We start from the raw sequence: 26,216 nt of genomic DNA on the forward strand, positions 1-26,216 counted from the left end.
ACCTGCTACAGTGTTCTAACAAAGCACAATGCACAGAAGTAATGCAAGAACTAGTATCCCATCTTTCAATTCAGCATTCAGCAGGCAACATAGTGGCTAGCACTGTTGCCTCACAGCACCGAGGACCCAGGTTCTAATCCCGGCTTGGGTCACTGTCTGTGTGGAGTTTGCACATCCTCTGTGTCTGTGTGTGTTTCCTCTGGGTGCTCCGGTTTCCTCCCACAGCTCGGTGATGATAATTTAAAATATCATTTAAGCACTAGCCCCGCCTCCTAGGTGATTTCTGGCAATGGAACAGACCACGCTGTAAAATGTTAGTGGGGTGCGGATATTTGCAGGAACCCTGCAAATCTCCCCTCAGTAATTTTCCTGGGCCACAGCGTTAAAACAATTAGCGCAGTGGGATGGGAGAATCGCCCCCAACATGCCTTCTCCCATCATAGGATTTTCAGCCTGGACAGACAGAGCATTCTACACATTGGACTCTGGATACATGTGAAAACCCATACTTGTATTTTGCCCTGAACCCTCTTCCTTATGCCCCATTTACTGTGCAAGTGCAAAAAGGGTGGACGTTGTACAATCTCTTGTGTGTGCATAAAAGTAAACCACCCTCTTACTTTTATCTCTCAAGTTTACTGTGCAAGTGATCAATGGAAGATTGGACCATTTCCAAATCTGGAGAAAATATGCCACCATTTATAAAAGGAGGAAATCAGGATTTGAAAAAAGACACTTTTTGCTTATGATACGTAGAGACCAGGGAAATCAAGGCAGTAAGTCGATATTCTCCTGTCCATGACAAGGCCAAGACTGGATATTGCCTCATTATTTTTAATTCCAAGTGATGGGGCAATACACTTTAAAATATTTTACTTTATTACTTAAAATATTATATATTGTTAATATATTGCTACTTAGTAATGAATGGTATATCAGAGCGGCAAACTTCACTCAATGCATTTCAGCTGCATCTTAGAAGTTATAGTTACAACAAGATTTCCATGTGCCACTGTTAAAATCTGATTCTCATTGTGTATGACAACACTTTGGCCTAGAGTTTCTTCCTTGGACGCAACTCAGAAGTTAGACCTAAAAATGCACCCAGTTTTGTCTCAATTTTGCCACCATCAAATTACAAACAAGTACCCTTCCAATCTCATTAGAACAAACCAGAATTTAAAATGTTTGAAAATAGGCAAAAATCAAGAGTATGCAATCACAGCGCAATGAAACAACAAGCTCAAACCATTATATTTCTTCTTTGAGACTTACAATTGAAGGACTGATTGACAGCCAGTGTAGTGTCTCGGGAACCAGTTCATTCTGTCAGCTCTTTAAATCAGCAATGGTGTTCGCATCCAGCGTGTAGGTTTCCCAACCAGAGAAGGCAGGCAAGATGACAGACCGCATCTGTCAGAAAGATTTCTAGGTAAACGTACAAAGCCTGGGTCAGAATGGCTGACCTGTACATTGAACCTTCTGGCTTCAGCAACTGCAGGAATGGGAAAGAAGCGTGGGAAGGCTGAATCTTAAATCAAAGTCCTCCTGCAGGATCTGAAGTAAACTGATGCAAATCGGGAAAGGAAAAGGCCTGCCTCTCAAACCAAACAGGCGTAGATGGTAATGACCAAGGAACGTAATTCCTCAAGTCTAGAGTGTGTCCCTGGAGTTTAAGGGATCTCAGGAGGCAAGAAAGATAAGCTTTTTGCATAAAAACACTTATCAGACCATCACAACCTCTACTTTCACCAAGATCATTTTCTCCAGTCGCCTCCTCACATTCCCATCTGAACAATGAGCACTCACCCTCATCTTTGTGTCATCTCACACAAGTGTCACAGGCTCCCTCCAGCAATATTGTTCTTCCTCCTCTGCACATAATCCATCTTTCATACTTAAAGACTCTCAGTTTCCTCTGCTTGCATAAGAGTGCACAAAACCACAAGGAAGACAGAGAACTGTTGTCTTTTTGGCTGCCACTGGCAATCCATGCCTACTTTGTTCACAGAGGGAAAAAAGATCTAGTTTCGCAACGTCATACAGATATCAGCAACAACTTGGCATGAAAACAGGAGCCTCAGGATTATGGTTGAGAGACGAGCTCCTCAGCCTATGGACCATGCTGCTGGTCTCATTTCCTTGATCTGGATCGGTGTCCAAATGTATTAATAACACAAGGTTGAGATGGTAGCTGGTGCAGCTGTCAGTGCTCAAAAGATATTCAGACACAGCGTTTTCAAGTAATGGATCCTTTATTGCCTTCTTATCGATCAGGAGAGAAGGGAAGAACTCCTAAGTCTTCTTCAGTCTGCTCTGCTCAATTGTGTACCGTCAGCATTCTTTTTATACACATACGTTACAACTTCTAGTAAAGATAATTGTTTCTAGTCATGCACACCAGTAAATTATTTACATATGATGCAAACAGATAGGCCCAAGACAATAGCTGTTTAATTGCATCCCATCGGTAATGTCATAATCTTTAGTGGTAGATGAATGGAATGTCCGTTCAAACAAAGGTCACTTAACCAATTCGTAGTTAAGTTTTGGTGCTGTTAGCAAGGACATTCAGCTTGTCCTGTTGATAGATATAGCAAAACATCCATCTTTTGTCTGCTGTCTATTTCATGAATATGCATACTTGTATGGGTATGGCTCCTGCTCTGTCCAAGACTGCAATAAATTACAAATGGTCATGAATGAAGCCCAGTTTACAGTGAGGCTGCTGCTGCGCTAGCTTTCCTGGCCAATCCCCAGGTGAGCTCAGTTCTCCTCGCCCACACAGCTCCTCTTGTTCCTTATCCGAAGTGTTAAGAGCTACATAAGTTACTCTCAATCTGCAATGAAGGCCGGCAGGAAGAAATGCAGTTCATGGTGAGTGAAGTCTAAGGTAAAAGGTAAAGTCGCCATAGTCCCAGATGAATATAGGCTGCTGTCCCCTTTGAGGGGGAGAGCTGACTGGTGGTAATTTAAGCTGAGGATCATAATATTTCAATCGAGGGTCAAGGTTGAGAAGGTGGTCCTTCATGAATAACATCAACTGGTACAAGAATTGAACCCATGCTGTTAACATCCTTATACACCAATGATTGCATGGCCAAACTCCCCTCCAACTCAATTTTCAAGTTTGCTGATAAAATCATCGTAGTGGATCACTTCTCAAACAATGACAAGACAGAGCACAGGAACGAGCTAGAGAACCTGGTGAACTGGTACAATGACAATAATCTCTCCCTCAATGTCAACAAAATGAAGGAGATTTTCATCTACTTCAGGAAGCGTAGTGGTGAACATGCCCTGTCTACATCAACAGGGATGAAGCTGAAATGGTCGACAGTTTCAAGTTTTTTTTTTTAAGGTGTCTAGATCACCAACACCTTTCCTGGTCTCCCAAGCCGACACTATAGTTAAGAAAGTCCATCTACATTTCTACTTTCTCAGGAGACTAAGGAAATTTGGCATATCAGTTACGACACTCACGAACTTTTACAGAAGCACCATAGAAAGCATTTCTTCCACTTGTATGGGTATGGCTCCTGCTCTGTCCAAGACTGCAATAAATTACAAATGGTCATGAATGAAGCCCAGTCCATCACTCAAGTCAGCTTCACATCCACTGATATTGTCTACACTTCCAGCTGCCTCTGAAAAGCAGCCAGCATAATCAAGAACCCCACACATCCCGGACATACGCTCTTCCACCTTCTTCTGTCGGGAAACAGATACAAAAATCTGAGGTCATGTACCAACCAACAAATTATGCACTTTGAAAGGAGGAATGCAGTCATAGACTACTTTCTAAATGGGAAAATGCTTAGGAAATCAGAAAGACAAAGGGACTTGGGAGTCATTGTTAAAGAATATCTTAAGGTTAAATGTGCAGGCTCAGTCAGCAGTTAGAAAGGCAAATGCAATGTTGGCATTCATGTGGAGAGGGCAAGAATACAAGAGCAGAGAGGTACTTCTGAGGCTGTACAAGACTCTGGTCAGACCCCATTTGGAGTACTGTGAGCAGTTTTGGGCCCCATATCGAAGGAAGGATGTGCTGGCCTTGGGAAGGGTCCAGGAGAGGTTCACAAGAATAATCCTTGGAATGAAGAGCTTGTCATATGAGGAACAGTTGAGGACTCTGGGTCTGTATTCATTGGAATTTAGAAGATTAAGGAGGAATCTTATGAAACTTACAACATTCTGCAAAGCCTAGATAGAGTGGATGTGGAGAGCATTTCCACTAGTAAGAAAAACTAGAACCAGTGGGCACAACCTCAAACTAAAGGGACGATCCTTTAAAACAGGGATGAGGAGGAATTTCTTCAGCCAGAGAGTGGTGAATCTGCAAAACTCTTTGCCACAGAAGGCTGTGAAGGCCAGATCATTGAGTGCCTTAGAACAGAGATAGATAGGTTCTATAAATAGGGCCAAGTGGTCTAATTCTGTTCCTATGTCTTATGTTCTAAAAACTGCTTCTTCCCTGCTGCCAACAGACTTTTGAATGGACTTACCTTGCACTAAGTTGATATTTCTCTACACCCTAGCTATGACTGTAGCACTACATTCTGCACTGTCATTTCCTTCTCTATGAACGGTATGTCTTGACTGCATAGCATACAAGAAACAATACTTTTCACCATATACTAATACATGCGACAATAATAAATCAAAGTCACTCTGCATCACAAACCAGCCATCCAACCAACTGAGTTAACCAAACGCACCCCGCACCCCTCCCCCCCCCAACCCTCCCCGTTGGGAAGTTCAAGACAGTTAAACCGCCTTCCAAGAAGTTGTAAGTCACCTGTCAAGCCAGAAGAGTACTCTCAGAAGCACTGCTGAGTGCAGCTATCTCTCACTGAAACATCGTTGCAGCTCTTCAGTTTGACTATTTGAAGGTTTGCCAGCCTGTGAGTTTCACAGAGAAAGTAGCCCTGTTGTGTTCTTATCCTCCTGACCCTGGCAAGTTTCACACAGCTTGGGAAACCTTTGCACTGGCTGTTAAAGCCAGAATAGTGTGTTGAAACCTCAGTTAATCACCTCTTTGAACATTTTAATTACATAACCAGACAGCTCCATGGGGGTTCTCTACTCCCATGCAAACCAGCCCATTAAATCTGAAAGTGGGAAGATTATGCAAGGTTCTAGATATGACCCACTTTGCAGGCCTTTAATCCACGCTAGGACCCAAACCAGCCTCCCCTTGGCAGTTAAGTCAAGACTCAACTCATTTAACCATTATTCATGCACACCAGGCACAGAATATTTTAAGAACTTGCAAGCAGCAGCCTTTCAATTTTTAATGTGATTTATAGTAATGCCATAAAAATTGTTAAAAGGAATTGAAAACAGAGTTGTTCTCAGTGAGGATTTCTTTTGAAAAAGTCAAACTATGAATAAGACCAGCTAAAATAACTATTTCTATCTACATCTGAAAATGCCAAAGTGCTGATGCTTCTTTCCTGTTCTACAATAAGCACAATTGAAGATACCCAAATTTGAGGGGCATGGATAAGGCAAGATTGGTTGCCTTATGAAAATTCAGACAGAAGATTGATGGCTATCAAACGATCAAGGAGGTTTGAGCAGTTAACTCACTAACACCCAACAGTGTATGATCCTTTATTGGTTTGCAGCCTGGTTATTAGCATATCTGGCATAACTCAGAGGAAATTCTGGATTTTCATATTTATTCAGATGCGAAGACACAAATCTCTTAAATGATTGTGATGGTATATTTTCATCAATGAGCAAAATTCAATGGGGTAAAAATGGATCTGGCCCCTGTCAATTTGGTCAAACGGTTGTCAAGACAGAACAGTACCTGTACAATGGGCTGCCTTTGAAAAGGAGATGTTCAGGCACAGACAAGGCATATTCCCACAAAGTGAAAAGGCAGGGCAAACAAATCTGGAGCCTGCTGAACGACAAAAGAGATAAAGACATTGAAGAAAAAAGTTGCTTATGATGGTTGTTAGGTAAATACAATGCAGAACCTGCTGAATACAGGAGGTACAGAGGGTACATAAAAAAGTAAATGGTATGAAAAGAGACCAGTAGCTAATACAAAAATGAATCTAAAAGCATACAATCCTTGGCCAGAGGTTACAGGTTGGCAGTGATAAAACAATTCACACTCTAGCATTCAAGAGAAGTACGAGGTACATGTGAACAAACAGGCAACGGTGGTCGAACATACCACAGTAGAGTAAAAGACAAGGTACAGGGATTTCTCAACAATCTGGCCAATGTCAGTAAACACCAAGTCGAAGAATCTCAGTGAAATTCTGTCTCACGAGGCATTTCAAAAGCTTTCTTCTTGAAATTCTCTCTCAATGTCGCTCCCACTTAGACAGCTTTAACAATGGCCTGGCTCATCTCAAGTTTTCAATCTCGTCTTCTGAGATTCCTTTTCCCTGAATTTCCAAGTATGCTCAAACATTAGCTTACCAGCATACTGGCCACGTCAAACAGAACATAACTGCTCCAAATGGTATCTTTGCTCTAATGTCCCTCTTAAAACAGTTTCCGAGAGCACTTTCTTTAACTTACTGGGACATGTTTCTGTTCCCTTTTCTGTGACAAAGAAATAATAAAAGGGTGATAAATGGTGTTCTGTCAAATAGGAACCAAGAAGGGGATTTGCCCATGGAGGCAGAGGGAATGGCTACTGTACTAAATAAATATGTTGCATCTGTTTTTATTCAGAAACAAGATGTTGCACACAGAGAATCCTCTTGGTGGAAGGGAAGAAAAAGGGTTTAAAATTGGTAAGGAGATGGTACTGATAAGGCTATGTATACCTCAAGTTGAAAAGGCACTAAGGCCGAATGGAATGCACCCAACAAACTGAGGAATGAGTGTGGAAATTAAAGGGCATTGGGGCTGGCTATACCTTTTCAGTCCTCTGTAGAGTCAAGTGCTACCAGAGGATTAGGAAATTCCAAAATCTTACACACTTGTTTAAAAAAAAGGGTAAAGGTAAGCCTCGCAACTACAGACCAATCAGTTTAACCTCAGATGGAGGGGAAGCTTCAAGAAGCAGTAACAAAGAGAACAAAGAACAAAGAAAAGTATGGCACAGGGATAGGCCTTTTGACCCTCCAAGCCTGTGCCGATGACGTTGCTCCAGCTGAAAAAAAAAACCTTCTGCCTTCATTTGGTCCATATCCCTCTGTTTGATGGATGAAATTAAGTCGCTGGGGCAAACACAGGTTAATTAAGGAAAGTCTGTAAAGATTTGCCTAAGATAAATCGTGTTCACCTACCTTATAGGAGGTTTTTGATGAGGCTGATGGCAATGCTGTTGATGGGCTGTACATGGACTTCTAGAAGGCATTTGAAAAAATGTCATACAACAGGTAGCTCATGGAATGAAAGGGACAGTTGCAACATGGATATGAAATTGGCTGAGTGACAGGAAGCAGAGAGTAGTGATTAAAGGATTTTTTGCACACCATAGGTGGTTTTATAGTGAAGTGCCCCATGGGTCAGTGTAGGGATCCTTGGTCTTCCTGATACATATTAATGACCTAGACCTTGGTGCAGAGGGTACAATTTCAAAACTTGGGAGCATTGTGAATTATAAGCATGATAGTGCAGAACTTCAGAAGGACACAGACAGATTGGTGGAATGAGATGTGATGATGCTGTACCTTTAAAAAATATATTTGTCATGTTTCTTGTGCAGGATCTATTTTAGAAGTTCTTTTATTGTCAGTGCCACTGGGTCTGTACCCGTCAACCTATATTGTTATTGCAGCAGCATAATTGTTGCTAATTGCGAGAATGTTTATTTTAATGTGGATTAATGCTGCTCTGTTGTTTTTAGCGTGGAGTTTTGCAGCGTAGAACTTGATTGGATTGATTCAAAGTAGTATCAGGTGGCAGGATGGAGCTAGTCTTAGAGAAAAATCAAGATTAGATGCTGCTTAGAATTGTTCAGGAGCAGCGCCACTTTTCCTCCCTAAAGTTGTAGACTGGAATGTGCCACGATTCCAAAATTCTCTGAGATTCTGCTGCATGAGAGTCAGAACACAGGTGAATGTCTGGATCTCCGTCCAGAGCTGTTAAAAGGCTGGAAATCTAGCATCCATGGAGCATATCTGTTTTTGGTGCGAACTGGTTCTGAAGAAGGGATTTATGTCTATGAAATGCTACTTCTAGTCGAAATATAGAGATATATAGTTGCTAATAATTATAACTTGTCATATTTAAGCATTTAAATTGGTAAAAATTATGCTCATTCTTTTTGTTATATTCTGTATTCTTAAATAAAGTTTGTTTTGATAAAAGCTTCAAGTGAGTCAACTGAATCAAACTGTTTCATACTTGAAGAGGGATACCTTATGCTCACTTAAATGCCATAAAAGTTGGGGTCCAGGCTAACTTTATAACATACCTTAGTTTCTGATCTGGTCCCAGACACAGGCAAGTGGCAGATGAAACTTAAAGTATAAAATTATTCATTTTTAGAAGAATGTGGAAAGACCAGGTAAAATAAATGGTAGCATTTCTTTTTATTTATTTATACATTTTAGACTGTCCAATTTATTTATCAATGAAGGTGGCAAGACAGTGTGAATATACTTAATAGAGCATACAGCACCTCTGGCTTCATTAAATAGGGGCATAAAGTTTTATTTTGTTTACTTTATTCCAATCTAATCAAGTCAAATTAAAGCCAATTCAGAGTCCCAACAAATTGAGACATTCCCGATCAAAGCTGTCAAGACAGGGCTCTCACCCCCTGTCTTGGGCTTGATCTACATGATCCAAGCTGATTCGAGTAGGTGCAGCTCCTCCTCCAAGGCTTGATCTAATTTGCATCTTAGCCAAAAGGCCGAGATGCCACTTTAAAAAGTTGCTTTAAATGAAGCTGAAATGTAACCAAATGACTTCAATCAAGTGCAGCATGTCGATTCTGCACTTGATCTTAGCCAAAAGAGTATAAAAGCAAGAAACTTAGCTTAAACTTGTATAGCATACTGGTTTGGCTTCAGCTTGAGTACTGGGCCCAATTCTGGGTGCCACACTTTAGGGATGCTGTGAAGGCATTAGAGAGGGTGCAGGAAAGATTCACAAGAATAGTTCCAGGAACGAGAAACTTCAGTTAAGCAGATAGATTGGAGAAGTTGGGAGTGTTTTCCTCAGGGTGGACAAGGTTGAGAGGAGATTTGATTAAGATATTCAAAATCTAGGCAAAGTAGATCAGATAAAACTGTTCCCATTGGCCAAAGGATTGGAAACAAGAGGACACAGATTTAAGGTAATTGAAGGGAAGCAATGTCAACATGGGGAAAACATTTTCATGCAGGATCTGGAATACACTGCCTGAGATAGTGGAGAAGTATGTTCAACCAAAGCATTCAATTAGGAATTGGATTGTTATTTGAAAAGGCAGATTTGCAGGGCTTCAAAGCGAAAGCAGGCAAGTGGCACTAGGTAAACTGCTCCACTTTGGTAGGAAGGACTATTACTTACGTGGTGAAAAACTGCAGCATGCGACAGTGCAGAGGGACCTCGGGGTCCTTGTGCATGAGTCGCAAAAACCCAGCCTGCAGGTGCAGCAGGTGGTCAGGAAGGCGAATGAGATGCTGGCCTTCATAGCGAGGGGGATTGAATAAAGAAGTAGGGAGGTCTTGCTGCAGCTGTATAGGGCACTGGTGAGGCCGCAGCAGGAGTACTGTGTGCAGTTTTGGTCGCCGCACTTATGCAAGGCTATTTTGGCCTTGGAGGGAGTGCAGAGGAGGTTTACTAGGCTGATACCGGAGTTGAGGGGGTTGAACTATGAGGAGAGGCTCAATAAACCAGGCTTGTACTCGTTAGGGTTTAGAAGAATGAGGGGAGATCTCATTGAGACATATAAGATGTTGAATGGGAGGGATAGGATAGAGGTGGAGAGGCACTTCCCGCTCAGAAAGGACAGTAGGACTAGAGGGCACAGCCGCGCGGGGGGGGGGGGGTTTAGAACGGAGTTGAGGAGGAACTTCTTCACTCAAAGGGTGGTGAGTCTCTGGAATTCTCTGACTGTTGAAGTGGTGGAGGTTGCCTCGCTCAATATTTTTAAGACGTGGGTTGACAGGTTTTTGATAGGCAAGGGGATTAAGGGTTATGGGGAGAGGGCAGGAATGTGGAACTGAGCCACGACAGATCAGCCATGATCTTATTGAATGGCGGGGCAGGCTCGAGGTGCTAGATGGCCTACTCCTGCTCCTATTTCTTATGTTCTATGGAGAGTCAACACAGACACAACAAGCCTAACAGCTTCCTTCTGTGCCAGAACAATTTTGCAATTCTGGATTGAATGTTTTAATAACTTTTGCCATCACTGGCACGATTGTATTATCGCCCATCCTCAACTACCCTGAAAAGGTGCTGAGCCTTTTCTTGGAGCTTGCTAGGGCAGTTAAGAATTAACTACATCAATGTAAGACTGCAGCCGCATACAGATCAAATAAGATGAAGGACATTAGTGAAACAGCTGGATTTTTCTGACAAATATTGGTCACTTTTGCTGATAGCAACCAAGTATTTCCATCATTAACATTTGGATTATTAACACATTTGAAGCATGCATCAAGGTTATAACCAGATGACATACTTAAACGAGAATGAAATGCAATGAAAGAAAAAGCAATGTTGGTGAAGGGAAAAATTCTGATGCTGGAATTTCAGTTTTGGATCAGTTGTAAATTTAAATCAGGTATATGTTTATTTTGCGTTCATGATTTCAGAAAATGAAAAGACCAACTTCTGGCAATATACCTTTTTACAATGTACAATTCTGTAGATTTAACATTAATGCAACACAATTTGTGCTCTTATAATTCACAATATCCAATACACTTGAAAATATACGACTGGCTATTCAAAAATTAATTCCTACTGAGGCTCGTATAATTGCCCAAATCATCCGCATCACAGAAATCCGCATCACAGAAATCCGCATCACAGAAATCCGCATCACAGAAATCCGCATCACAGAAATCCGCATCACAGAAATCCGCATCACAGAAATCCGCATCACAGAAATCCGCATCACAGAAATCCGCATCACAGAAATCCGCATCACAGAAATCCGCATCACAGAAATCCGCTACTTGGCCCAGGGTGTCTGTGTTAGTCATTTGAAAAAAAGCCCTGCTTGATCCCACATCCTTGCCTTATATCCATAATCCTGCAAGTTCCTCATTACCAAGTTCCTGTCCAGCTCGCTTTTAAAATTATTTTTTGAATCATAGAAATCATTGAAACCCTACAGTACAGAAAGAAGCCATTTGGCCCATCAAGTCTGCACCGACCACAATCCCACCCAGGCCCTACCCCCATATCCCTACATATTTTACCCACTAATCCCTCTAACCTGCACGTCAGGACACTAAGGGGCAATTTTAGCATGGCCAATCAATCTAACCCACACATCTTTGGAATGTGGGGGGAAACTGGAGCACCCGGAGGAAACCCATGCAGACATGAGGAGAATGTGCAAACTCCATACAGACAGTGACCCAAGCTGGGAATCAAACCCAGGTCCCTGGAGCTGTGAAGCAGCAGTGCTAACCACTGTGCTACCATGCAGCCCATAAGTTTATCATAGCTTTGAAATGTAAAAAAATCTCAGCAGCTTTTTCCAGAAATTATAGGCCGGGAAATTATAGGCTGGTAAGTTTGACATCAGTAGTAGGTAAATTACTGGAAGGAGTACTAAGAGATAGGATCTACAAATATTTGGATGGGCAGGGGCTTATTAGGGAGAGTCAACATGGCTTTGTGTGTGATAGGTCATGTTTAACCAATCTATTAGAGTTTTGAGGTTACCAGGAAAGTGGATGAAGGGAAGGCAATGGATGTTGTCTACATGGACTTCAGTAAGGCCTCTGACAAGGTCCCACATGGGAGGTTTGGAAGGTTCAGTTGCTAGGTATACATGGAGGGGTAGTAAATTGGATTAGAAGCCAGAGAGTGGTAGTGGAGGATTGCTTCTCTGAGTGGAGGCCTATGACTAGTAGTGTGCCACAGGGATCAGTGCTGGGTCCATTGTTGTTTGTCATCTATATCAATGACTGGATGATAATGTGGTAAATTGGATCAGCAAATGTGCTGATGATAAAGACTGGAGGTGTAGTGGACAGTGAGGAAGGTTTTCAAAGCTTGCAGAGGGATTTGGACCAGCTAAAAGGGCTGAAAAATGGCAGATGGAGTTTAATGCAGACAAGTGTCAGGTATTGCACTTTGGAAGGACAAACCAAGGTAGAACGTACAAGGTAAATGGTAGGACACTGAAGAGTGCAGTAGAACAGAGGGATTTGGGAATACAGATACATAATTTCCTAAAAGTGGTGTCACAGGTAGATAAGGTCGTAAAGAGTGCTTTTGGTACATTGGCCTTTATAAATCAAAGTATTGAGTATAAGAGTTGGAATGTTATGGTGAAGTTGTATAAGACATTGGTAAGGCCGAATTTAGAGTACGGTGTGCAGTTTTGGTCATCTAATTACAGGAAGGATATTAAAAAGGTAGAAAGAGTGCAGAGAAGGTTTACAAGGATGTTGCCGGGACTTGAGAAACTGAGTTACAGAGAAAGGTTGAATAGGTTAGGACTTTATCTATACCCATCATAATAATAGAGTGAACGCAAGCAGGCTTTTTCCACTGAGGCCAGGGGAGAAAAAAAATTAGAGGACATGGGTTAAGGGTGAAGGGGGAAAAGTTTAAAGGGAATATTAGGAGGGGCTTCTTCACACAGAGTGGTGAGAGTGTGGAATGACCTGCCAGATGAAGTGGTGAATGCAGGCTCACTTTTAACATTTAAGAAAAACGGACAGGTACATGGATGAGAGGGGTGTGGAGGGATATGGTCCAGGTGCAGGTCAGTGGGACTAGGCAGAAAAATGGTTTGGCACAGCCAAGAAGGGCCAAAAGGCTTGTTTCTGTGCTGTAGTGTTCTATGATTTTGAATCTATGACCTTTATCTATTAATGCACTCGCCAGAGGCAATATTCTCTCCCTATTTACTCTATCAAACATTCCTATGATCTTTATAAGCTCGTAATCTTCTTTGTTCCAAAGAAAATAGTACTAACATATCCAACTTCTCCTAATAACTAAAAGCCCTCTCCCCGGTAACACGTGGCATAAATCTCCGTAGTACTCTAACACGTTTATACCTTTCCTGAAGTGCCAAGAGACATCTCCATTCTGAGAATTATCTGTTTTCATATTCTGTTCATATACTTTTAAACCCAAGTAATCCATATGCTTTTTGTCCTAGGATGTTTGTATATAGACACCAAGATCTCTCTCCTATACTTTTAAAGTCATGCCATTTATAGTATGCTGACTTTCTGTAATAGTCCCCTCAGAGTGCACCACTTCACACCTTTCCACTTTGAAATCCATTGGCCATGCTTCCATTTCAGCATCACAAAACTTTGCAAGTTTTACATTATTTGCAAACTTCATAATGTTACCTTCTAAACCAGATTATTGATAGTTGATAAAAATTGCCAATAAGTATAGAGACCCATTGCCAACTTTTCCCAATAACCATAAACTTCTTTTTACTAAACACCCATTACATATTACCATGTATAAAATTATACATACCTAAACTTTTGTTTCTTTAATTTTAACACAATTTACAATCAAAATTGAATGATCCTCCAGTTTAGACCTCACTGAACACATAAGTATATGGAAGTCTACTGTTTCAATATTAGCATTATCAGCATAATTTATGCAAATCAGTGATTTTTATTTATGTAAATCCAATTCACAAGTCTTTTCTTTATTGATACTGTTATATATAAAAATAATAATATGGAAAGTAGTAATTCAGGTCTGTGAGCCCATTTTGATGTTTACCATCCACACAATTCAATAGTCTGACCATTTCCCCATCCTGTTTCCACATCCCTTTGAACCCACTAACTTCATCCATCAATCTAATTTAGTTCTGAACATTTATATAGGGTGGGATTTTCCCACCTTTCCAACCAACAGATCTTCCAGTCCCATCAAAGGTGCATCCACACCGTGGGTTTCCTGACAACATGGGGTGGATTCAGTGGGAAATTCCACTGACAGTGGCGGGACCAAAGATCCTGCCGCCTGCTGCCGAGAAACAAATCGTGGAGATACAGAAAATTGTTTCTGCTTCAACTGCCATCTCTGCAATCCACAACCTTCTGTATAAAGAGGTTTTTCCAGCTCTCTGTTCTAAATCTCATGTATTTAATCTTGCATCTATGGCCCCTCATTCAGAACACCTCAGCTACAAGAAAGTGTCTTTTTTCACCTTGTCATATCCTTTCATTATTTTAAACATGATGTAGTTCCAGAGAAGGAACTATTCTACCCACCATATCTATGCTGGCTAAGTCTACTTTCCTGCATTTTTCCATAAACCTGCAATTTTCCCCATTTTAAATGCTGGTAGTCATTCCTAAACAAAATGAACTCATCATAGATTCTCATGTCCACAGCCATTTTCAAATCCAAACAACAACCACTGACAGTAATTGTTTCCTGTCTGTCAACCAACTTTCCACCCATTCTGCTACATCTCTTAATACCAATGCATGAATTTTTGCAATTAGCTTTCCATAGTAAATCTCAGTGCATATATTGTGAAAATCTATATATACAAACTAATTTTCCTCTTTCAGTGCCCAGTGGGCAACCAATGAAAAAGGATTCTTCACATGCACAATACCGCTGCATGATTTCTTTGCTTTGAGAAATACTGCACAGTTTGCCCTCTGACCTGCTTTGTACAAGTGCTGGCTGCTGCCATCAAAGTTGCTGTAGCAGTTGCCAAATGAGAAAGGTCTGGAGATCATTCTGAGGAAGGTGGCTCAAGTGAAATTATGAAATTATCTGCTTCAACTTAACCTGGCCCAGGACAACAGATCCATCCAAGGTGGTCCTTTGTATCAGTAAAAGAAAAACAGTCCAAGCCCATGAAACTGAAGGAGGAAACTCCATTCAAACAGAAGTACGCAACAAGTGCAGGTACATTTCTAACACTGGAAAGGTCGTAGGAAATCCCTGAGTGCCATAGGGTTGAGGAGAAGTCTGACTCCAAGTCTTTTCACTATCTACAAGGCTCAAGTCAGGAGTGTGATGGAACACTGACGATTGGATGAGGGATGTGGGAACACCAACCTTACTGGTCTCACACAAACCTGGAATAGACATATATTTCCATTCTAATATCAAGAATGTACCAACTATTCTGTAATCTCCCACTCAACACCATTGTAGAATCACCATCACTATAACAATTGCAGCTGTTCAAGATGAAAGCCCATCACCATCTTCTCAGGGCAGCAAGGCATGAGTAATGAATATAAAACTTACCATTATTGCCTTTATACCAAGGAAGAATATTAATAGAACACAATTATCCATGATTTCTCATATCACACCATACTACTCACCAACACTACACATCATACAGATTACATGTTCTCCTGCCCTTTTTCACTCCAATCCTCATGCTTAAGATTTCTGTAATATTTCCATCAAAAACCTTCGTCAAGTAGCTCATCAAGCTGTACCTCAAAACTCTTTAATGCTGACCCCCTTTACATCACAATATGACTGCTAGGGGTTTGAACTCAACTGACAAGATAAACCATCCATAATAAGTTTTGTTATTATTCAGTTAATAAACACATTATCAGTATGATGCTTTGGGTCTGCGTGCATACATTACTGCTAGTACAAAGCAAACTCAGTGGTATTTGCTTTCATTAATGTGTCACCCAACGTCTTTTCAAACTAACTATTGTGAAGGATATTGAAAGCAATATAGAGGAGAATTTATATTTATACAGGACCTTTGCCTTTGAGTGCCTCATGCATCACATTGTGCTTTACAATCAATAACATACATATGAAGGATAGCTACTGTTGTAATTTAGGAAAATCACAAATACTGTAACAGTGGTGGCAGTGCATTACAGATTACTCAGGAAGTCTGCATTGTTGTAGCAACATTCAATTTTACATTCATACTGTGATCTGGAGCTTTGGAAGGGGCTCTTTCCATCATTTGGTTGATCTCTCCCACTCTTAATATCTGCCGAAGGATTTCCATGTTGATAATCAATATGTTTAGCAATGCTATGAACCCATCTTACTTGGCCAGGTCTTAGGGTGAGACTGATTCAGAGTTTCTGATTCAGAGGCAGGGAGCTACCCACTGCGCCACAGCATCTCCTACCATCAAAGTATAAGCAATCATTATTAAAATACTTGTCTTCCAGGAAAAAAACTTCTGACCCACACTCAAACTGACATATTCCTTTCAAGAAGGATTGACCATTTACCAGTTAAGGTTTTCCCACCACCCCATCAACTTATAAATCAAAACTTAATTCCATTCTAAACCCTCTCTTTAGAATATGCAGCATTACAGCCAGAAACATTAGCAATGATAACAATTCATCATCCATTTATATTTTGGCATTCAAAAGTATTAAAAGTACCAGATTTGTCAGATTACTTTTCAGTAAGTGATTCTCGCTGGTGTAACATCTGCTTGGCGAAGGAGATAGTAACCATGCTGGACTTGATAACTACATTTAAATGTAGTCAATGCTATGCTAATATTCCTTACAGCAGAACGGGGCCAGGAAGGTAACAGGTGCAAATCAGGTTTCTGGCCTCTCACACCAATCCCCAGCTCGCTAAGCCAATTGACTGGTGAAGCAATCCAGTAAGATCGAACTCATCATATCGATATAACACCTTTAAAAGGATAAAATGTCCCAAGATACTTTGCAGGAGCAGGCACCAAACTTCGTAAAGAAATAACTGGGCAGTTGACCAAAAGTTAGATCAAAATGACACATTTTAGAGTGGAGGAGTTTGTAGATAGAAAACAGTAAAAATATAAACTACTGCATTGCCTTACCTGCCTGGTATGCTACATGACTACCTTTAATTGTTTGAGAATTACTTGCACACACGGGCAAGTAATACTTCTGTACACTGCCAGCATTCTCATTTCAGCAATGAGAACTACTAATGGGAAATTTCAAGTAGTTTGACAGGTCTCTTAACATACTGGAAAATATTCGCAACAGTGGTCATGATGGTTCCTGCTAGGAGTAAGACCCAGATATGTTTCTGCATCATGTAAGTAAGAAACAGTACCTGCATTCACAGCATGTGCTTATAAAACCTTGTTTCTAACACCATCACAGAAACACCTAGGGAATGAAATTTCACTGGGGTCCTCACCCACTGTAACTTTGGCAGAACAGCCATGAAAACCCCCAAAAAAGCAGCATAAGAACATAAGAAATAGGAGCAGGAGTAGGCCATCTAGCCCTTCGAGCCTGCCCCGCCATTCAATAAGATCATGGCTGATCTGTCGTGGCTCAGTTCCAACTTCCCGCCCTCGCCCCATAACCCTTAATCCCCTCTCTTATCAAAAACCCATCAACCCACGTCTTAAAAATATTTAGCGAGGCAGCCTCCGCAACTTCAACGGGCAGAGAATTCCAGAGATTCACCACCCTTTGAGTGAAGAAGTTCCTCCTCAACTCCGTTCTAAACCGCCCCCCTTTTATCTTGAGGCTGTGCCCCCTAGTCCTACTGTTCTTTCTGCGCGGGAAGAGTCTCTCCACCTCTATCCTATCCATCCCATTCATCATCTTATATGTCTCAATGAGATCTCCCCTCATTCTTCTAAACTCTAATGAGTACAAGCCTAGTTTATTCAGCCTCTCCTCATAGCTCAACCCCCTCAACTCTGGTATCAGCCTAGTAAACCTCCTCTGCACTCCCTCCAAGGCCAAATTATCCTTGCGTAAGTGCGGCGACCAAAACTGCACACAGTACTCCAGCTGCGGCCTCACCAGTGCCCTATACAGCTGCAGCAAGACCTCCCTACTTTTATATTCAATCCCCCTCGCTATGAAGGCCAGCACCCAATTCGCCTTCCTGACCACCTGCTGCACCTGCAGGCTGGGTTTTTGCGACTCATGCACAAGGACCCCGAGGTCCCTCTGCACCGTCGCCTGCTGCAGTTTTTCGTCACGTAAGTAATAGTCCTTTCTACCAAAGTGGACCACCTCGCACTTGCCAACATTAAATTCCATTTGCCAGTTCCTGGCCCATTCGCCCAGCCTACCTAGATCCTTCTGCAGACTCTCCACACCCTCCGCGCAATTAGCCGCTCCAACAATCTTGGTGTCATCAGCAAATTTCAACACCATACACTCGGTTCCCTCCTCCAGATCATCTATATAAATGGTAAATAGCTGAGGCCCCAGCACCGACCCCTGGGTCAGTGTCATGACAGGGGTGAACTTAAAAACCTCTCAAGAGTTTCACTTCCTTGCTTAAGGACAGTATAAATGGCACCCAACAAACATTTATAGCGGCATAAAACTCTTAATCCACCTGAAAACACTGCATTCCCCCCTTCTCAAAAAATGGCATTGTATGTCATAGAAAACTTTTCTTCACCCCACCCAGTATTGAAAGGTAGTATTAATGTTTCCCACTCATTCAACTATTTAAGTATAGATGAAATGAAACTCTTCCTGCACCAACATATTTAATTATATAGAGTACAGAATTTTATCCCCACCAAATACTTAATTATAGATGACAGAAAATCCTTTGAACATTTTGAAAATAACTGAGCTGCAAATATGATAGTTTAAAACAGTAAATCTTTATGGAAGCCTAACATCAAATTAACTGCAATATAAAACTGGCACAATTAAAATGTTAACTCCCTACGCTATATTTACTTTGTTCTTCATTTCACCTGGATAGCTTCCAGAACAAACAAAACATATTGTTGAAGTTGAAAAGAGGTTCTCTATTCAGTCCATCTTCTGCCAGCAACAACGTGTGTGCTCGTTCATGAGCAAATAGAAATTTAATTGGATATCCTGACAGGGTCAAACTCCTTTCACTCTCAATCCAAATAACAGAACAGGCCTGTTTGGAATTAGGTGGAAATAGCAATGTGGACGACTCATCACACTCTAAACATGTGTGGAAGCATGGAAAACCACAGAAATGTAAGGAAGTATTTTGGTTGATCAACACCACTAAATCTAGTTCCCAAACCTTTTCTCTTCCTAGCGTAAATATGACCACCACTCCAAAGTCACAAACCATCCTTAGTTGAAACTATATCACCGCTCCCTCATTGTTGCTGGATTAAAATCCTAGAATTCCCCTTCTTAACACCTAATAATGCAGTGTGATGTTCTTTACAGTTGCCAGATTCAGTTATTCAACTGAGAGTGCCACCTACATCACATTGACACAGCCATTCATGAAAGCGGCTCACCATCACCTTCTCAAGGGCAATTGGGGGTGGATAATAAATGCTACTGTAACCAACAATGCACCTATCCCATTAAAAAAGTGCAGTGAAATACTTATCGACAAATGTCAGAAACACTTCATCTTACACAGACACACTGAGTACTACTAACTTGCTAAATTATGGCCCACAGCTTACTTCATCACAGTTCTTACCTGAATTGCATCCCTACTCAAATCAGGGTAACAAATGGCAAAATTCTGATCTTTTGCAGTTCTGGTACAACAGAATTAGGAAAAACAAAATAAGTTACAATTTCTTCTGTTTGCTGTGAGATAATCTTTACAGTTGCCAGATCCAGCTAATCAACACTGCTAACAGAGTAGCAAAGTTTAGCTTCAATTCAACTGTGATTTTTATCAGAAATAATTTGCATAATGCGTAAATAAGAAGTTTATCACAAACATTTAGCCCATTTCTTAAAACACTAATGCAAAACGATGTTTAAAAAAGTTCACAGTAACTTTCCTGCTATATAGATTGCACAAAATATTTTACACAAAGGATCTAGCTTTTACAACAGGCCACAATCCTACTGATCAGAAGTGTATGGCAAGACTGGCATGAACTTCTGGCCAGTGGGGTTAAGTTGTCATACGAATACAGAGTGAACACAATTTCTATAATCCGTTCATGAAGAGGATCAAAATATATAGGATGCAAAAGAGGACTTAAAGTTGTACCATTTTCTTCATGATATTCTATCTTTTCCAGATGTATTTTCCAATTTGACATTTCGCTTTTTCCTTCTTCAACCAGGATAGTTCCTCAAGAATACTGATCACTGCTAAAGTTGATGAATAGCGTAGCACACCAGCACCCAAAGCATGCAGCTGTGATCCAGCCTTTTACCCGCCCCCTCGCAAGGTTGCCAGCAATTCTAACTCATGACACATATGGTCAGCTGGGGACCTATTTAAGGAGATTCTAACTACCAACAGTCATTGCAGAATAAACCGAACAGTCATTTTTTCAAAGCATACACAGGCTTAAAGGATTAACTGGCAAGTGCTTTTAAAATAGCTTAAAAGTAAAATAAAATGTTGGCTTTAGTATTAGTTGGCCAAACCCTCTGAAAATATAAAGCAGAAACAACTATCGCACGTTTAATAATAATGCATACCAATGTGAATTCTGTAGTTACTTAATCATTTTACATAATTCAACATCAAATCAAGGCCAGTGCAATAAATATAAGTCAGCTATTATTCTCTCACTATTGTACCAGCAGCTAGAAATGCTGCAAGAAATAGTCTGCAGTCCCTTCAATCACCCCACTTCCCTAATTATGCATACAGATGAGCTGATTTCCTGTGGCTACTGCTGTCACAGGAAAAACACATCTTTTTTCAAAGGAAAGACACATCATCAAATGTTACTGGGATTAATTCTCCTCCATAAAATGTAAAGAGTTATAAAACAAGATTTTTAAAACAGGAATTCTTCTGCAAAACGAGTATAGGACGGAAAGATGTGGCATCACTTTTGTGGGTGTAGTTTTTTTATATGATAACAAAGCAACACTTGTTTCACTGTTTTGAATGGCAAACATTTTCCCTCGGTTGATGACTGACTTTAGTGTTCATCAGTTGTAAACCTTAGAAAAACACATGCAAGGCAAATACTCTCGAGAAATTTTCAATTACTATTTTCTCCCACAGCTACAAATTGTACGAATCTCATAGAAAGGCAAAAACCTTTACTGCAAAGGTAAGCTGCTGAATAGTAAACACAAAATATCACTGAAAGAACACTGAATTTGTTCTGATCATACTCTATTAATTATAATACTGCAGATTCTAATTGTTTCAGGATACTTTTTTCCTTTCATGAACTCACTGGATTTCAGTAAGGCATTTGACAAAGTCCCTCATGGCAGATTGGTTAAGAAGGGTAAGGCTCATGGGATACAAGGAGAGGTGGCTAGATGGGTAGAGAGCTGGCTTGGCCACAGGAGACAGAGGGTAGCAGTCGAAGGGTCTTTTTCCAGCTGGAGGTCTGTGACCAGTGGTGTTCCGCACGGCTTTGTACTGAGACCTCTGCTATTTGTGATATATATAAATGATCTGGAAGAAGGTGTAACTGGTGTTATCAGCAAGTTTGCGGATGACACGAAGATGGCTGGACTTGCAGATAGCTATGAACATTGTCGGACAATAAAGCAGGATATAGATAGGCTGGAAAATTGGGCAGAGAAATGGCAGATGGAATTTAATCCAGATAAATGCGAGGCGATGCATTTTGGAAGAACTAATGTAGAGGGAAGCTACACAATAAATGGCAGGGTATAGAAACATAGAGGGACCTAGGTGTGCAAGTCCACAAATCCCTGAAGGTGGCAGCACAGGTGGAGAAGGTGGTGAAGAAGGCGGTGAAGAAGGCATATGGTATGCTTGCCTTTACAGGACAGAGTATAGAGTATAAAAGGCTGGAGTCTGATGTTGCAGCTGTATAGAACGCTGGTTAGGCCACATTTGGGGTACTGCATCCAATTCTGGTCGCTGCACTACCAGAAGGACGTGGAGGCTTTAGAGAGAGTACAGAGAAGGTTTACCAGGATGTTGCCTGATATGGAGGGTCATAGCTATTGGGTAGACGGGGGTTGTTCTCCCTGGAAAGACAGAGAATGAGGGGAGACCTAATAGAGGTGTACAAAATTATGAAGGGGATAGATAGGGTGAACAGTGGGAAGCTTTTTCCCAGGTCGGAGGTGACGATCATGAGGGGTCACAGGTTCAAGGTAAGAGGGACGAGGTATAACTCGGATATCAGAGGTACGTTTTTTATGCAGAGGGTGATGGGGGTCTGGAATGCACTGCCAAGTAGGGTGGTGGAGGCAGACACGCTGGCATCGTTTAAGAATTACCTGGATAGTCACATGAGCAGCCTGGGAATGGAGGGATACAAATGAATGGTTTAGTTGGGCCAATGCGCAGCACACGCTTGGAGGGCCGAAGGGCCTGTTTCCTGTGCTGTACTGTTCTCTGTTCTTTGTTCTTTGAAAAAGTATGGCACCACCATGACTGTGGTCAGAATTTTTGGTCATTCACACCAGTGGAATCTTTTGGTCCTGACAAGGGCACATCCCCACATGGGTTTTTTAAGCAGTGAGAGGTGCATTCGATGGGAAACCCTATTGACAATGGTGGGATGAATGGACAATGGTGGGCCACCTCCAATGCCATAAACATGCAGCAGATTGCATGAAAAGTCCCAGCTTATGATATATAAAATGGGTTTCAGGCCATTAATCAAAGCTGTCATTTTAGTGGGAGTTTTCAATACAACCCAAATCTGTCAATAAAATAATTTTCTATCCAAATATCATAGTATAGCATGAAGTCACATTAAAAAACCCAAAAAATGTTGATTTCTCAATGACATGCAACAGTTACAATTCTGTATAATCAAAGGAAAAAACTAAATGATAATTAATGGACCACATGCAGCAAAAATGGCCTTTTATCATTTGTTTCCTCAGTTGCTGTAATTAACACAGCAGTTTATAACTCTGGCAATAGCAGGTTTTCCTTCTTCACTGATTGTTCAATGAATCTGGTTAGAACCTTTAATGTTTTTTTGCCCCCCAGCCAAATATAAACATTGCAATCATTAGCCCGTTCAAGTCTGGAAAAGCAAACACTAATTCTGTACAGAATCAGTGCTTCAGTATTACATTTGCTTAAGTCATGACAAAAAAAAAATCAGGTGAAAACTGGGTGGGGGATTTTAATTTGGAAAAACTCTGGTGAGGAGAGGGAGCTAGAGGTGGGACCATAGGGAATCCAGAAGTGCAATACATCCGTCAGTGGTTTCATAGCTAGCACTGCATTTGTAACTGACTTGTGAGTCTTCTGACTAATCAGCATGAGGGCAACTGAAATTGGTTCATTTAAATTGAACTACGTAGAGAGGAAAAGATAATAATCGATGGATTGTGGAGATCAGGGAACAGAGGAACCAAAGGCCATCATGGAATTCGAATACGATAGGGCTGTAGATCACTTCACAGTAACTCATCTCCTTCCTGACTTCCCAAAGCCTAACCACCATCTACAAGGCCAACTCAGGACTGGACGAGTGCAGTTCTACAGCACTCAAGAAGCTCAACGCCATCCACGACAAAGTCATCCACTTGAATGGCAGCACCTTTAATACTCACTCATCCACCACTGACATACAGTGGCAGCAGTCTATACCAACTACAATATGCACTACAACAACCTGCCAAAACTCTTTTGGCAGCACCTTCCAAACATGAGACCTCTACCATCTAAATGACAAAGGCAGTAGGCGCACGGGAACATCACCAACTGCAAGTTTCCCTTCAAGTAACATACTATCGTGACTTGGAACCATATCGCTATTCCTTCACTGTTGCCTGGTCAATATTCTGGAATTATCTCCGGAAAGCATCGTGAATGCATCTACACCACAAGAACAGCAGCAGTAAAGGCGACAGTTCACCATCATGTTCTCAAAAGCAATTAGAGATATAGAGGATCATTCACTGAACGTGATTTGAAATCTGTCAATGCCAGATTTCCTAGGAGTGTTCTTGAACTTCCATTCCGTCAAGTATCATTAGTTTGTAACTGCAGAAAGTTTGACAATTTAAGTGTGCCCAAGATTTCAGGGAACTGTGGTGATGATTTTTGCTTCGTGCAAGTTCACTTTTCCTGGAAGGCTGTTTGGACACAGCAAGTACCTACTTAGCTGTGGCTCTGACATCCTTAAATAACTCAAGCAAGGCAACAGAGAGCTGCAATCAAAGTCATATGATAGTGCAATGCATCACTGAAGGAACATTCAGCATACTGAAGATGTGCTTTATAATCTCTGAATTTTATTATCTTTAATCTTGATATTAAGAAAGAAAAGTTGTATTCTAGACCACAGGGGATGGTGATGGTTGTTTGTGTACAGGAGAAACCTCCAACATGACACCTATTGATGTGGCCTAATATCTAAAGTGGCTAGGTGAGAAAGCAAGTGGAAGACAGATCCTTGCCACAACAATTAATGGAAGGTTTTTAACTCAAAAGAGACTCTGGCAGGAGTCACATTCCAGGTTGATTTTTCAGGTTCCCGCAAGCCAGGAAGTGCAACATGGGGAGGATGCCTCCTAGTTCTTTCGCTCTTTTTCAGAGGTTTTGCTGTGGAGTTGAGACACACGGATGTAAACGGAAGTGGCAGACGCAGTCAGCAACAGGACATGATTGCTCCTAACCTGGATTCAGTGCCACAAGAGGCTTAGTTACCTCATTAGGCTGAGAAAAATTAGTAGCATCCCACTTTTGGGTGCCAAGCCCACAATGGTTCCCTAGAATCTTCCTGCTTAAAACACAAGCCAAAATATCTTGCAGCTCCACTCGTTCCTCTCTCAAGGTATCTCCTCACATCCCCATCTGAATAGTGAACACTTGCCCTCAACTTAATCATCTATATCTGGTACCCATGCCTCACATGGCTCCAAGAATGCTGTAATTTCATCATCTCCACACAATCCAATTCTCACATTCAAAACGCTTCACTTTTGCCTCTTGCAAGATAAGAGAGTGCAGAAGTCTGGCAAGAGAGAAAAAAATAGCAAGTAAACCTCCAATGCCACCCCAACAACTGTAAAGCCAATAGCCTTGGCAAAGAGATAAATTATAATATGAAGCTTTCTTAATAAAAAAAGTGACTTACAGCTGTAAACTAATTATAAACTAAACAATGAACAAATTTCAATCCAAAATTCATTTAGTTAATCTAAGGGATTAAATTGCAAGTATTTGCACAAACAGATCAAATAATTGTATATTAGAAGTTAAAAACCATATTTTGATTGGCTGCATCTAAAATGCCCTGCTTTTGTTGATGATTTTTAAAGTATACAGCGTATAAAGAAATGTTCTATTTTCATGTCCATAATATTATACAACAAAGTATTTTGTCATGATTTTTGAACACCATTAACAGGTTTCAAGCACATAAAACTTTAAAGAGTAGAACTCATGTCTTTCTTTAACCGTGCATTTATAACATCCCTTTGATCATACTTTCAAAAAGACTGTGGATGGATGTGACAGCAGCAATTCTAAGCCATGTCTCTCCCATCATTCAAGATTTATTTATTTCATAGTTATGATTTGTTCAATTCCAGGTTAAAGTAAAACTGAAATTCATTAAAATTAAATGCAAACAATGACATGATTAAATAAATATGCATTACATTTTGCAACACAAAAGAAAGACAACTCAGAAATGTCAGTGAGAAAAAGTAACCATGAAGTAAAACTATTTTGTTCAATTAGAGGTTAGGCCCACAGTATGGTGCTGGTGACCCAACATCTCTTCACCACACAACATACAATTGATTTTGAGATATCAGACATCTGTCTGCATCCTTGATTGCCTGGCTACGATTCCTCAGATCACTAGTTCCATCCCTTTTTCATGGTTTGAATGAGACTCTTTGTCTTGACTTGCCACAGAAATGAGACACCAGCTCAGAGACTGATTTTTTATATGAATGCTGAGATAGCCCCAGCTTGTGTGTTGAAGCCAAAGTTGTAGCAAATGACTAGAAGCTCACAGCTCGTGGATATGAAATGACTCACAGCAATATTCTTTTGCTTCTCCTTTTTAATTAACAGATTCTAATTTGTGCACACTACATTAGTGTGCAAATATAAGCACCTTATTAAGAAAGGTTTTGTGGGGAAAATGATTCAAAACATGAAGTAGCACCATCAGGCTGGCCTTGGGAAAACGAAGCAAATTCTACGTTCAAAGGGAAGTCTTGTCTATAAAATTATTTGTAACAAAACTAAAATTAATGAAGTTGTATTATACACTGACCGTAACAAAAACA

General features: G+C 40.8%; 1 protein-coding gene across 2 annotated transcripts in view; it reads right to left on the reverse strand.

The window, feature by feature from the left end:
• plekhg4 (pleckstrin homology domain containing, family G (with RhoGef domain) member 4) overlaps positions 1 to 20,117 on the reverse strand; it is a 203,975-nt gene extending 183,858 nt beyond the window's left edge. For both annotated transcript variants that reach the window (XM_080187099.1, XM_080187098.1), the window contains exon 1: positions 20,041 to 20,117. In XM_080187099.1, the coding sequence (XP_080043225.1) occupies positions 20,041 to 20,052 (12 nt within the window). In that variant the 5' untranslated portion in view covers positions 20,053 to 20,117. The remainder of the gene's footprint in view (positions 1 to 20,040) is intronic.
• Positions 20,118 to 26,216: the final 6,099 nt, after the last annotated feature.

This window comes from Carcharhinus amblyrhynchos, chromosome 4 (genome assembly GCF_965287045.1).
Source record: "Carcharhinus amblyrhynchos chromosome 4, sCarAmb.v2.hapA, whole genome shotgun sequence".
NCBI classification, from domain to species: domain Eukaryota; kingdom Metazoa; phylum Chordata; class Chondrichthyes; order Carcharhiniformes; family Carcharhinidae; genus Carcharhinus; species Carcharhinus amblyrhynchos.